The following is a 14,960-nucleotide window of genomic DNA, read 5'->3' as shown; positions in this document are numbered from 1 at the left end:
GTCAGATTGCAGTTGGGAGCTAGCCAAGGCAAAAGCATGAGACCCTATCTAAAAACAACTGGAGCCAAAAAGGGCTGGGAGCTTAGTTCAAATAGTAGAGCACTTCTCAAGCAAACATGAGGCATGAGTTCAAACCCCAGTACTACCAATAAGAAAAAAAAGAAAAGTAAAACTATAAAAGTTCTAGCTGAAAACAGCAGAACAAGAACTTTCCTTCCTAGTAAAACAGTGAGGCCTTATGGAAAATTTTGAAACTATTATTCTAAATAAAGACTAAGTTGTGGGGCAAACAGATGCAACATCTAGAAAGGACCTAGGATTGGTATTTATAGCATTATAAAACACTCAAAAGCAGTATTTTAACAACTAGTAGGATCTCAAGAGAAAAGTAGGACAATGAACAAAAAGAGAAATGGCAAAAATTAGTCTATGACTATATTAAAGGCATTAATTTCACTAATAATTTTAAACACAAATTGAAATGATTTTAATTAGCAAAAATAAAGAGGCTAGTAATAGTTTTTGTGAGGTTGTAGAGGACAACTAGTATCTTACATTACAAAAGAAAGAAGAGAGCTTTTTACAACCATTCTGGAAATCTGAAACTATGGCTATCTATTGACTTGCCAATTACTAGCTCTAGGTATTTGTCTCAAGATAATAATCCTCAGTGATAATAATCCTGAGTGACATTGGCTTGTGCTTGTCACTTCAGCTACATGAGAGGGTAACATGGGAACGATGTGGTTCTAGACCAGCCCAAGCAGAAAGACCCATAAGACTCCATATCTCAACAGAAGAAGGCAGGCTTCATGGTACAGATCCGAAATCTCAGTCAAGATAGCAGGACTAGAACAGGCAGATCATAGGCCAGGCCAGCAAAGGAAGATGGTAAGACTTTATCTCAAGAAATAACTAATGCAGAAAAGGACTAGAGGTGTGACTCATCAGTATACCTTCTGCCTAGTAACCCTGAGGCCCTGAATTCAACCTTCAGGACCACTTGAAAAGGAAAACATTCTAAGAAGTTAATAGGTATATGAGCACCCTATTCACTGTAGCACTAGTTGTTAACAGCAAAACAAGTCAAATTTTCATCAAAAGAGAATTGAATGTATTATTAGCACCCACAATAAAAGATCATGGAATAATTAAGAACGATACTAAATTATTAAACCTTTTTATATGATATGATTTTATTTTTAAGTTTTAAAATTATACATATAGTATAAAGTATTTGTAAAGTTGTAAGTAAAAACCTGGAAGTCATTGAAATAATTTTAATTGGTTACAATAGGGAACTTCCATTTTCTGCGAAGTTCATGTCTTTATATTTCTTTCTTTATTGTGCTGGTGTTAGATCTTAAACTTATGTTCTTGCTTGACTTCTTTTCTCAAGGTTGGCACTCTACTACTTAAGCCATACTTCCACTTGCAATTTTTTGGTGGTTAATTGGAACTAAGAGTTGTGCAGACTTTCCTACTCAGGCTGACTTCAAACTATGATCCTCAGATCAGGATTACAGGCATCATGAGCTACCAGTGGCTAGCTCTTCATTCTTGAAATTCAACGTGTATGCATTACTATTATAACTACAAGAATGTTTTCAAATACGAAACTACTACTAGGTGTAGTGCCTATATAAGAGGATTGCAAGTGAAGCGCTTCATCGCAAGACCCAATAAGATTAAATTAAAGTATAAAAACTCACAATAGTATATCACATATCAAGAGAAAAGATGACTGAGAAGCTAAATAGGAAGGCGATGAAAAGTGTACAATACCCTGCTGCTTTCTGGAACTAGTATTTTTTTTTGTTCTAGTAAAGAATCTGTGTTTTAAAATATCACATGTGAAGGATTGTTCTCATGTGCATTCTTTTCAATTAACAAGTATTTTAGTACAATATTCAAATATCCTAAATGTTACAGAGAACTCAAGAGATAAGAGAAGGTGTTTGTGACCTGAAGAACGTGGTAGAATCTAGAGGGGACAAAATCTCTAAGAAATAGAATAAAAGTCACATAAAATAAGTTTAAAAACGGGAAAAATAGAGTTCTGAGGATAGTGGCTCAAAGCTAGCCTGGGCAGAAAAATCTCCCATAAGAATCTTATCTCCACAACCACTCAAAAATAGGAAGTGGTGCTGTGGTTCAAGTGGTAGAGCGCTAGCATTGAACACAAAGAGACTCAGGGATAGGGCCCAGGCCCAGAGTTCAAGCCCCACAATCGACAAAAACAGATAAAGGAAAAATACTCAAATGAGACAAACATTTTATCTGGTTAGACAGATTAGTTCAAAAAGTCTCAGAAAAGGGAGGAGCTAAGAATAAACTCTGAAGGAAAGAGGTGATTTTAATAAGTACAGAATATGCCTAAGATGAAGAGAGAACACAGCCACGGATAAACAAAACACAAAGATTCTCAAACTACAAATGCTCAGAAAACAAAGAATGTTTGATAAAAGCACTAAGTAAATCTGAGTGAACCATCTGGGGGAAGAACTTAGAAAAATAGGATGGATTTTTTGGGAGCTTTAAAAAGCGGTTGAGTATTCCATGTACTTAATTCAGAACACTACACTGCAATGCAAAAGAGTCTTAGACAGTGGGGCTATTTTTTCACGATAAAACAGTAACTTATTTAACATTTATATTCTCCAGATAAATGACAATTGCCCAAGTTGGCTTACTTTCCAACTTTTTAACTTGACATTCATTATTTCAAAGCTAATTCAGGGACAAAACCTGATACTTACTGGCTCCAAATATCTGTGTTAAAATGCTTTTCTGATGGCTACAGTCAATGTTGTAAGGAGTCTCTCCTGCTTTGTTGGGCCTATACAGTAAACGGCCATCTTTCGGATTTCTTAAAAGGAGTTCTGCCAGTTTCCGACTCCTTCCTCGGATAGCAATATGCAAGGGAGTGTCTCCTTTCTGTAAGATAATGGCAGGTAATTCGAATTTTCACATTGTTACCTACAGTATAACAGAGCAATGTTTTTCATACTTTCGTAAAATAGAAAATCTGAAACCTTCCTATTTTTCACACAGAGTAAATACACAATGTAACGTATGGGCCCTCTCTTTAGCTCTTTACCAGCTTTTCTCAGAAAGTATCTCATCCCAGCCCTCCGGAAAGCAGCTCCCCCTTCCCCTCACTGACCTCACTGAGACAGGAACCAGACGCTTTCTCCGGCTGTACTTCCTCAGTACCCACCCGTCATCCTTGCACTTACTGTCCAGGAGCAATGACCACCTGCCTCAAACAGGCCAGGCCCCGTTGCACAGCTGCCTTCCTCTCCTCACCAGCACATAACCTTGTCAGCTCCCACCACTCGCCAACCATCTGGTAGTGCGTGGACCCTCAAATTCTGAGTCCTTTGTGCCACATCTATCCTTTTCTCCACTACAATCTCGGCCACTAGCCTTACTTTCGGCCTCCCCTAACAATCACCTTCTTCCCTTATTAGTGTTCACAACCAACACTGAGAAAAATTGTAAAGTGGAAAAGAAAAACCCCCTCAGTCTACCAAGTATTCTGCCAGGTATTATTATTCACAAATACTTCCACTGAATCCAACCAATGACCCTAACCCCAACAAACAAGTTCCCAGTTCTCTGTGACACTAAATGAATATGACCTGCAGGGACAGGGCATGGTGGCACACACCTATAATCCAGCTACTAGGGAGGTAGAGACAAGATTGATTGAGGTCTGAGGCTGGCCCAGGCAAAAGCATCAGACCTTACATATAAAAACAAAACAACAACAAATAAACTAAAAGCAAAAGGACTGGGGTTGAGTCCACCAGATGTACAGGTCAGTATACCAACAGTTCACCAAAAAGTGTTCCCTCTGCACCCATGTTTTACCTTATCCACTGCAGACACTTTAGCTCCTTTATCTAACAGCAGTTCTACTACTTCAATATTTCTCATCTTGGTGGCCTTTATCAGTGGTGTTTCACCATCCTGAGGAAATAGATAAGGTTTAACAGATTAACAGCTTTCTCCTAAGTGTAACATTATACAAACACATGTCTATAAGTATCTGATTCTGACAGACTACATTTAAAATATTCTTTAATTTACATTTTCTTTCAGAAACAGGTTTGCTGCATGTATGTTGATCTAGGAGACATAGGATAATGTTTGATCCCTTTAAAAAATTATTTCTTGTATAAGTGATGAATAAGGGGGTTACAGGTATGTAAGTAATGAATACATCTCTTTTTGAACAGTTACCCCCTCCCTCATTTCCTCCCACTTTCCCCGCTCCACTTCTCTCCCCCCGCCAAGTTGTAAAGTTCATTTCCAACATAGCGTCTAGTGAGCATCATTGTTGCATTAGTTCATCCTTTGTCTTGTTGTAAAAGTAAATTCTGAAGGAACTATAGGGATCTCCTCCCATTTTTTATTATTTAAGGATAGTTTGATTTTACATCATTTAATAATATTTTGTGCGCTTCCACAAAAACATCTTAATGAGTTTTAGTGCCATGGGCCTTTCGGGGGCCTTTTCATTGTACACACAGCCAATTTAATTTTCAAAACAGTAGATAAAGAATTAACTTCACATTGCAAAGGAGAAAACAGCTTGTTGGTCTTGGATGCCTGACTTTTACAAAAGAGAGCAATGCCTTGTTTAAATGTATTGTAATGCACTGTGGTAATAGGATAATTAGTTCTGTATTTTGTAGTGAATAATTTCATAGTCACCACTCTTGTGCACGTCTCAGATAATTTAAACAGAAATAAAAACACAGTGGTAAAAATATTCTTTTAAAAGTTTTAAAATTAACAAGGAAAGTGCTTTAAATATTGCAGAAAGGAGTTCCTGTTCAACAAAGCAGTGTATGAATGCAATGTGTTTTGTTCAGTCACCCTTACAATATTCTCACACACCCCTCCTAACCCACCCCTTCTCTCACTTTCCTTAATTTTATAGGATATACATTCATCCATTCTGCTCTTTACAAAGGGAAAGTAACATTCCTCCTTTCCTAGACTTTACCTTTGTGCATATTTCAGTATCAGGATTGCATTGCAGGATATCTCTCACCATTGTTGCATTCCCCTTCTCAACCGCCCAGTACAAAGCAGTTTTATTGTCCTGTATTATTAAAACACATCAATAAATATTTCATATAAGATACATATTGACAGATGCCATTTGTAGATAACAGTTCTCCCAGAAACCATTACAACAGGCAGCATGAAGGGAAGTACTGATCTATATGCCATCTGGGGCTTACTCTTGAGAAATTCTTCATGAAGTCTAAGAAAAGTTAATTACTACTTGACATGAAGAGGAGTAAGCCAACATGTTAATAAGTTACACTTCTGAACACAATTGATTTCAAGACCATGCACTAGGTTGAACTTTGCAATCTTGGACCAGTCACATAAAGATGCCAGCATACTCAGTGTGCTGCACTGAAGCACAGAGATGCTTACAGACGTTTACAGTTTTTGCTTATTTCTATCCCTCTGGTTAGACAAGTGAGGATCTAGACTGTAGAAAAAATTTAAATAAGTATTAAAAAATAAACAAAACCTGTAATTCACCACTCATCATTTGTAAATTTTTGGTGTGTTTCTTCTCTATGCATAGATATTACACAGTTAAGACGATATAGCTGTTTTTATCCATTCTTAACCTAACTTTATATTGTAAACATTTTCACATTATTAAAAAATCCACCCCCCCCCCCACAAAATAGAGAAAAACCCATGCTGACCTGTAATATGTATTAAGTAATCCTGCCCAATTTTTCTAAAGGTAATGCCAAAAAATGTATTTTGACATAAAGCATTATTACTTTATCATTTTTGTCATTCATCCTGCATCCTATTCTGTCTTGATCAGATTCATAAACTCAAAATCGAGGTCAAAATCCAAAAAAGTTGTTCCATAATAGACCTGACAAGGTGAGCTAGATAACCACAAAGAAAAACTGACTGCAACGTAGGAAAGCAGGGCTGACAGATCCAAAGTAGCAAAAGCCAAACCTTCACCAAATATGGGTCAAATGTGTTCTATTTCCATATTTCCATCTTTGCCCAGCCCCAGCACCCCCGCCACTTCCACGAAAAACTAGCTGACATGCTAACTTCAGAACAGTCATCACGTTCCCATTTTCTTGAATTTTCTCAGTTTCTCACAGTTGTAGTCAAAGTACCCATTCTTTCTACCTCGTTCAATCAAAATCCAATCCATCTTTTAAAAGGCTCTTTTTGTATACCTTCTTTCCCTACTTACCTCAAGATTCTCAGATTTGCTAGAGCAGAAAATAAGCATCAATAAACTAAACTCTCCCAAATTAAAGCATGGTAAAATGGGCTACCAAGAACATTTTTGTTTAATCTAGAGCTCTCAAAGTATTAGATAAAATTGCTACTATGCAGTGCTCTCTAGATCTTATTTACATTTGTTTTGCTTTTCTTGAGCAAAAATGAATACTTCTGTAGCTCTATGAGCTATGACTGCCTGAAGACAAACCCATAGGCTGCCAAGTAGCCTAGGAGAGTCGGTCTGCACGGGAAAGAGGAGGAGAAGACAAACCATACTGTAGAGAATCCACCCACTAACTGCCACCAAGACCTCCCAGCACAAACTGCCCATTTCAGGATGAATGGATCTGTGTAAACAAGGGACGTATATAATAAGATATCTATTAAATACATTAGGTAAGTTTATCACCACAGGAAAGCTGGAATAATAATACTGTGATCTATTGACATGCATCTAAGGTAACATCACTAGCTGTATAATCACACACCTGGCCTCTAATATCTATATCAGCATACTTTTGGAGGAGTGCACGAACAATTTCAACATGACCACCTCGGACAGCACCAATCAATACAGTGTCCCCACTCTGAAAAGACAAAAACAAGATAAAATGGTGATGAAATGAGGACAGTTTTGATATGTTAAAGCTACTCACTATAGAGTTGTTCTAAAACTTTCTTAGAAAAAAATGTCACAAAAAGAAAAAGTAATAATAATACCTGATGGTAATAGTTCTCAGTGTAAGGAAAAGAGGACATTATGCCTCAAAATTAGAATTCATGAAATTCCATCATAAAAACTTACTTAGCAAATAAAGTCAGAAAATCTAGTCTTTTGGAAGTTAATCTCCCATTAAAAAAGTGAATTAAATAATGACACTGGCTTTCAGTAAAGTAGAAATATATTTGGACATAATCATTTTTTAAGACCTTGGGATAATGCCATATATAAAAGCCAAAGACACAGGTGGCTCATTCCTGTAATCCTAGCAACTCAGGAGACTAAGATCTGAGGATTGTGGTTCAGAGTCTCAGACTTTCCTACCCAGGCTGGGTTTGAACCACGATCCTCAGATCTCAGCTTCCTGAGGAGGCAGGATTACAGGCATGAGCTACCAGTACCTGGCTAAGTATGGGGTTTCCAATAACAAAATTGTTTGGCAAAAGTAGCCAAGGACATTCTTCAAAAGGACTGAATAGTTTTTAATTTATTCATTTCAAGAGTAGAAACAAAACTTATTACAACTTTGAGTTAGACGTGAAGAATCTCGTAAGGGGTAAGACGCAGCTAAGGTAATCTGCAAACCACTCTGCCACCAGAGGCAAATCTGAAGCCCTAGCATACCCTGTCAGGTATGTTCACGTAAGTCCCGGCATCCAGCAGATCCTGTACAATCTCCGTATGTCCTTCCTTGGACGCAATCATCAAGGCTGTATTTCCATCCTTATCAGTTAAATTCACATTTGGATTCCTCTTCAAAATTTCTTTTACTGACTGTGTGTAACCGCCTCTTACAGCCACAATAAGTGCAGTCATTGAGTTCTTTAAAAAAAATAAAATTCCAAGACAAAGCAATGCAACAGCAATACTTACAAGACAATGTGTTGTAAATAACTATACAACTGGGGAGGGGGGGATGGAGGAGGGAAGGTGGGAGAAAAATGAGGGAGGGGGTATCAAGTTGGACAAGAAATGTATTCACTATCTAATGTATGTAACTATAACCCCTCTGTACTTCACCTTAACAATAAAAAAATTAATTAATAAAAAATTTCCAAGAAATTAGTATATTCTGGAAAGCATTATTTCCTACAAACCAAAAAACAAAACAACAAAACTGGCCTACCTTTATCAGTTCACTGTCTCTTCTTCCTTCTCTTCTTTTTTTCTCCCTGTTTTCTCTCTCTCTAACAGTACTGAAGATCAACTGCAGAGGGCCTCAAGTATGCTAACAAGTACTATAAAATTGACTTACACTCTGGCCACTAAGAGTTTTTCTAATAATAAGATTTCAAAATCAACAACCATATAGGTACCAAAAATGACCAGGAAGTGTACTTTCTGTTTTTTAAAGAAATATGAATTCTCCACTCATTAGGAATAGTGGGAGGAGTCAAGGCTTTAAATGAAAACTTGAAACAGGACATATTTACAATGAACAGGCTCTCATGAGTGGAATGAAGAAGAAACTGACAGAATGACTCAAAACTGAACATGTTCTAAACTAAATAATACAAAGTAAGGTGGATCAAGCATCAAACTAAGAATCATTTTATTTGCCCTCAGTACTGAAGACCAAAATTGGGGCCTCACATTTGCTAGGCAGGTGCTACCTTGAGCCATACCCTCAGTCCCAAACTAAAAAGTCTTTATGATATAATTTATAGGAACAACTGAAATAAAAGTGAATTAATAAATGCTCTTTAACAGTGACCTAAAAACCTATTTTCAAAGTTCTTATTTTAAGTAGTTCTTTTAAAAATTGTACATCTAGGGCTGGGGATATAGCCTAGTGGCATGAGTGCCTGCCTCGGATACACGAGGCCCTAGGTTCGATTCCCCAGCACCACATATACAGAAAACGGCCAGAAGCGGCGCTGTGGCTCAAGTGGCAGAGTGCTAGCCTTGAGCGGGAAGAAGCCAGGGACAGCGCTCAGGCCCTGAGTCCAAGGCCCAGGACTGGCCAAAAAAAAAAAAATTAAAAAAAAAAATTGTACATCTAATTAGCTATAATTATCTCACATATTAAAATCACTTAGCCATAAAGACAAACTACTCATACTTGACAAATTCACCTAAAAGGAGGTAGTGGATGGCAAGGTGTCTACATCTGCTAGGTTATAATACTACCTTGAATTTTTAAGGAAAAATATTTTAATAGAGCACAAAAGTTCTTTTTCCTTTGACAATGAAGATTTGAAGACTTTTTCAAGCAGTTTATAGGATACTGAAAATTTTTAATAGATTTAACCTCCCAAATTTATGTGAATTAGCATATATTTATTAGTATAATTAAATATATAAAAGCATGTGTATACCATGCTTTTCTTAATATAATGTACTTATGATAATAGAAAGAAAATATATATGTTTTCTAAGTTAATATAACTTAAAAACTGGGAATAAATTTTTCTAGGCATATACTAATTTAAAATGTCCTTTCTCTAAAACCAAAAACATCTCTCTACTACCAGGCTGAACTACAAAGAAACTTACAGCTCCTTCTTGATCAACATCAGCTCCCATGGCCAATAAATGCTTTACACATTCCAAATGGCCCTTTCGGGCAGCCCATATCAAAGGCGTGGTTCCATACTGTTAAAACAAACAACACATTTTAAACCATTATCAGATATATGCAAAAGAAAGTAGCTCACAATAGGAATCTCAATCAAATTAAATTCTGAGTATTCTTACAAGTTTAATTTTAATTCTAGACAAATCCTATTTCTCTCATTTTATTCATTCTAAATAGATTAATCACTCACACAATGCCTATTCTTTTAACCAACTCTATTTAACTTGTATAATCAGCAACAATTTTTCCATCACATGGCTACCCAGTCCCTAATTTTCAACAAGCTTTCATTGCTTCCCATATCTTATGAAAGACAGATTAGGTCTTCAACGCTTCTGAAGTCCAACAGTCTGACTACAGACAAAAACAGAGACATCTTGGCTTCATCCTGAAACAGTGTAAGCCACCAAAGCTTTCCAAAAAGAAGAATAAGATCATCATATAAATACTTACTCAGGTAAGTGCTAAGGGTTTTTAAACAAACAATAAAAGAAACAGAACATTTAGAACATTCTGGAGAGCTTTCTGGGGGCAATATCAAATTATCTGGTCCTCCAGGATGAAGATAAGCTGAGGAGGAGAGGACATGGCACCAGGGCAAGGGCAGGGGACTCAGGAAACCACAAGTCATTTGGTAGACAAGTATTCAAGTCTGGGGTACAAAGTCTAGCAGGACAAAGGAAGAGAAGGCTTGTCTCCATTCATCATACCAGAGGCAGGATTTAGGTTTTTTTAAAGATAAGAAAGATAAGTAAATCTGAATTTTAGAATGATTATTGTTATAACAATTTAGAGAAAATATATAGGATTGAAGGTGGAAAGAAGTAAATTCATTATCACTGTCTACTTGAAAATGATTAATAGTATGCAATAAACATCAAAAAGACACCCAGTATATAATACATATAAAGGTTCATCTATAAGCTATATGTCCATATAAAATACAGCAATGTACAAGAGATGAAATACATTAGAGAAGATTTATATGAAAATAATTATTACTCAGACATTCATGCAGGCTAACCTAAAGTAGAATACAGACAGGTTCTCCCAACATACCTTATCAGAGCAGTTGACTTTTGCCCCATTTTGCAGTAGAAGATGTACTATATCGGCATGGCCTCTTCCTGCTGCCCAAATGATTGGGTAAACACTGTACTGCTGGGATGGACAGGCAGGTGGAAAGGAAGAGAAAGGAGAAGGGAAAAATGGGGACAAAACCAATCTTTTAGGTAGGTATTTGTAACATAGTTGCTAAATAAAGTAAATATCAAGGTGCCTAACACAAAAGTATTATTTTTAAAGTAAAATTAAACAGTTCTATTTAAAAACACAAATAATGTTTAGAACACAAAGCTGACAACTAAGACACATTCAACCTTAACTAAGTATGTATTATGAACCTATTTACTTTTATAGTCAACAGATTTAATGTAACTAGCCAACAGAGGCATATAAACTACAGCATATAAATGTATACAACAGGATGTACAGAAAAAGTGTATGCAAAAATGCATATCTATAAAAAGCAGGCAAGATACCTAAGGATTTCAAATTTTCCTTTTGAAATATAGCCATAACTCTTAGAGCTAAATGCTTTTAGCTAAATGTTTTTAGCTCTAAGACTTGTGGACAAAAATTAAAAAGTAAAAGTCAGCTTACAAAATTCTCAGTGTTTTAAAAATCACTGACAGGATAAGTCAATTATAAGCTTAAAGCATTCCCTAAGGAAATTCACCACTTACATTACAAATTAGTATTTTGATGAACACTTACCAGACCTGTGACACTTGGATTGGCACCATGAGAAAGAAGCAACTCTACCACATCGGTCCGGCCTTTATAGCATGCCCACATGAGAGCTGTCCATCCACCCTTCAAGGAAAAGGAGAGGGGGTGTAACACTAAATCATACCCACCATAAAAATGCTACTGCTCAAGTTCCTGCTGGGTATATCTTTGCAACACCATTATTTTGTGAAGTTTGAAATTACTATGTAGTTTTAAGTTCACAAGACTCCCCAGAGAAGTATAAGAATATATTGAATGAACTGGGCACTGGTGGCTCATGCTTGTAATCCTAGCTACTCAGTAGACTGAGATCTGAGGATCACAATTCAAAGCTGGCCCAGGTGGAAAAGTGGCCATGAGACTCGAAACTCCAAAAAAGTACTAAAAAAAAAAAAAAAAACAGAAATGACACTGTGGTTCAAGTGGTGGATTGCTAGCCTTGAGCACAGCACCCAGGCCCTGAGCTCAAGCCATGGGGTGGGGGACCAAGGGAGGAGGGAGAAGGAAGGAGGGAGGAGGATGGAGGGAGGAGGATGGAGGGAGGAGGGAGAAAGGAGGAGGGAGAAAGGACAGGAGGGGGAAAGTGAGAGGGGAGGAAGAAGAGGAGGAGGAGATGGAATGAGTCAAAATTCTTACATCCATGAACGATTACTCTGGGCACTGTCCCTGAGCTTCTTTTGCTCAAGCCTAGCACTCTACCACTTGAGCCACCACACGAATGATTAAGTTTTCACTAGATCACAAAAACTGAAACAAGGACTATGCAAGTTGGATTCCTCTAAAATTCTAAGATTTGTTTTGGCTGTTTAAAACTTTTTCTTCAGTAAACTTTCTATGTCTCTATGTCTTTGCATGAGCCTTTATCCAAACAGACATTCCAAAAATCATATTCAATAATTTGAATATTTACTTTAAACCCCAACCACTAGAGGACCTCTGGCCAAAATAAGAACAGAATGATAATAAAGCATTGATCTGTAGATCAGGATTTTTTTTATTTTTTTTATTTTTATTTTTTGCCAGTCCTGGGCCTTGGACTCAGGGCCTGAGCACTATACCTGGCTTCTTTTTGCTCAAGGCTAGCACTCTGCCACCTGAGCCACAGCGCCACTCCTGAACGTTTTCTATATATGTGGTGCTGAGGACTCAAACCCAGGGCTTCATGTATACGAGGCAAGCACTCTTGCCACTAGGCCATATTCCCAGCCCCTAGAGATCAGGATTTTAAGCATGAAATAAACTGAAAATTAAGACTAAGAATATTGTAAAAGAGGGAGAACAGCAAGGTTTAAACTATCCTTGAACCGGGCACTGGTGGCTCACACCCATAATCCTAGCTACTCAGGACGCTGAGATCTGAAGGACTGCAATTCAAAGCCAGCACAGGCAGGAAAGTCTGTGAGACTCTTGTCTCCAATTAAGCACCAGAAAACTGGAAGTAGATCTGTGGTTCAAAGTGGTTAAGAGTGCTAGCTTTGAGAAAAAGGAACTCAGGGAGAGCAGCCAGGCTCTGAGTTCAAGCACTATAACCAGAAAAAAAAAAAATCCTGAATCAATGTCCATCTCCAAATCCTAAAATCATCACTATACTATCACTTCATATGCAAAAATACAAGGTGGATCTATTACTATAAGATTTCAGTTAATTAATGCCATTCTATAGAAAATGGACATACCATATCACGGTGCTCCAAATTAACCCCACATTTAAGCAGCTCTTCCACAACATGTATGTGCCCTTCTTTTGATGCAGATATAAGTGCTGTCCAATTATCCTTGAACACACATACAAAGTGACATGTTTAAAAATAACATTCCAAAAAGAGGAAAAAGCCAATCATAGCAAATCGACATGATTTCTATAAAATAATCCTGAAGCTCTCTTAAGGATTTTTCTGTCTACTTGTATCACTGCTAAGAGTGCAGAAAGTTTTCCAACTGCTTGTTCAGTTTTCTCACTGGAAACTTCAGGGCTATGGCAAGCATTCTATAAACTGACATTAAAGAGGCTATAATCTAATTTGGGAGCACATGCACAAGCTATTCAAGTATAGCAGCTCCATGTTGAGAGCTTATAAACTATGTGATAACTAGTCTTCATTTTTTAAACAAAGAACCCAAGTATCCTACTTCTATAGTAATTTGATTATTAAAGGGAAGCTCTGTGACACCCAAAAGCAATTCCAACACAAAAGGGAAACTCAGAGGAAATACAACCTCTTGGGATGGCAATTCTTTTCTGATATCCAGAAGTGGTATCAGAAGAGGATGTATCTTTCTGTTATCAAGTATACTGACATTTTAATAAATTACAACCACAGGAAGGAAGCTAACATGACCAACATGGAGATTTTCTAGGCAGGCATTCAATTATACATGCATGTGTGCTCTCTGTTCAGCCAGTTATTCTATATAAAATCATAAAGACTCAAGATCTTTCAATGCAAGCAATATTTTCTCTTCTGAATTACTTAACAAATGCAGCACACTAGGTAAAGATGAGATATGTCTGAAAGTACCATTTTCAATCAGTTGTGTTTGAGTCCCTTCTTTAAAAAAATACATGGTTAAGGAAAAAGAGACTAATGAGCAACTGATTTTAACACATACCAAATCTTCCAGATTGCAGTTAGCTCCATTCTTAATCAATTCTTTCACTATTTCCAGATTGCCTTGTTCAGCAGCTATCATCAATGGAGTCTGGCCACACTGGGGAATGGAAAAGACCCAGGAGATTATCAAGACAACCTGCTTTCATTACAGCACTGCTGCTAGATACGCAGCACTTGCCTTTCCAGTTCAGCAACAGCAGTCCTTACTGTCTTTCTTTCATTTAGAAACAGCCTTAAACTTTTAGTTTTGTATTACTAAGAATTTAAAAGAAGTAATATAATGTACTTTCTCTTCTATAGCATTAATAATCTGTTTGGGGCACTGTACATTCATTAAAAATCAGCAAACATACACAGTATTATGATCTGGAAATTAATAAAATGGAAGTAAAATCACAGGATACATATAGCAACCAAATTCTCCAACAATAATGAAAGAACAGAGTACATAATAGTTTTAATCATATTTATGCTTTATCTAGAGCAAGACTAGAGGAAGAGTAAACATACAACTACATAGATGTTATACACATAATATACATGTACAGTTTAAGCCTTTCCTTATATCATTTAGACCAAAGCCCTGGCTAATCCAATCAGTGTGTTCTGTACTTCTAAAGTGAATGCAGAGATGGCTCCCTTAGCCCTGAAAACATGGCAGGTCTAGGCAGCTGGTTCTGGGATAGAACACCTCCAGCAGAAACCTTCTCTACTGGAAGTACAGCATAAACACCATTTTCTTAACGTGTCCAGGTCTAAACCAGACTTGGAAACAGGATAAACAAATAAGTTAGGCTTTGGATGCTAATGGTACTAAAATACAAGAGAAATATGGGGAAAATTTACACCAAAAATTAAATTACACAAATACTGGTGTGCCTACTTATTATGAGTGTATTAGGGTAGGAGAAAGCATGGGTAATTTTCTTTAAGTGGCAATGTGAAATATTCCTTGGCTTCA

General features: G+C 37.0%; 1 protein-coding gene across 10 annotated transcripts in view; it reads right to left on the bottom strand.

Moving 5' to 3' along the window:
* Kidins220 (kinase D interacting substrate 220) overlaps positions 1-14,960 on the bottom strand; it is an 88,966-nt gene that overhangs the window by 62,326 nt on the left and 11,680 nt on the right. For 5 of the 10 annotated variants that reach the window (XM_048353452.1, XM_048353454.1, XM_048353445.1 and 2 more), the window contains exons 3-12: positions 13,998-14,096; positions 13,064-13,162; positions 11,373-11,471; positions 10,656-10,757; positions 9,515-9,613; positions 7,643-7,840; positions 6,786-6,884; positions 5,018-5,116; positions 3,877-3,975; positions 2,760-2,937 (exon numbers count right to left, since the gene is read on the bottom strand). In XM_048353452.1, the coding sequence (XP_048209409.1) occupies positions 2,760-2,937; positions 3,877-3,975; positions 5,018-5,116; positions 6,786-6,884; positions 7,643-7,840; positions 9,515-9,613; positions 10,656-10,757; positions 11,373-11,471; positions 13,064-13,162; positions 13,998-14,096 (1,171 nt within the window). The remainder of the gene's footprint in view (positions 1-2,759; positions 2,938-3,876; positions 3,976-5,017; positions 5,117-6,785; positions 6,885-7,642; positions 7,841-9,514; positions 9,614-10,655; positions 10,758-11,372; positions 11,472-13,063; positions 13,163-13,997; positions 14,097-14,960) is intronic. The other 5 variants (XM_048353453.1, XM_048353455.1, XM_048353446.1 and 2 more) reach the window with 1 other exon arrangement.

The sequence above is a fragment of the Perognathus longimembris genome, chromosome 8 (assembly GCF_023159225.1).
Source record: "Perognathus longimembris pacificus isolate PPM17 chromosome 8, ASM2315922v1, whole genome shotgun sequence".
NCBI classification, from domain to species: domain Eukaryota; kingdom Metazoa; phylum Chordata; class Mammalia; order Rodentia; family Heteromyidae; genus Perognathus; species Perognathus longimembris.
This window is presented reverse-complemented; position numbering and strand designations above follow the sequence as displayed.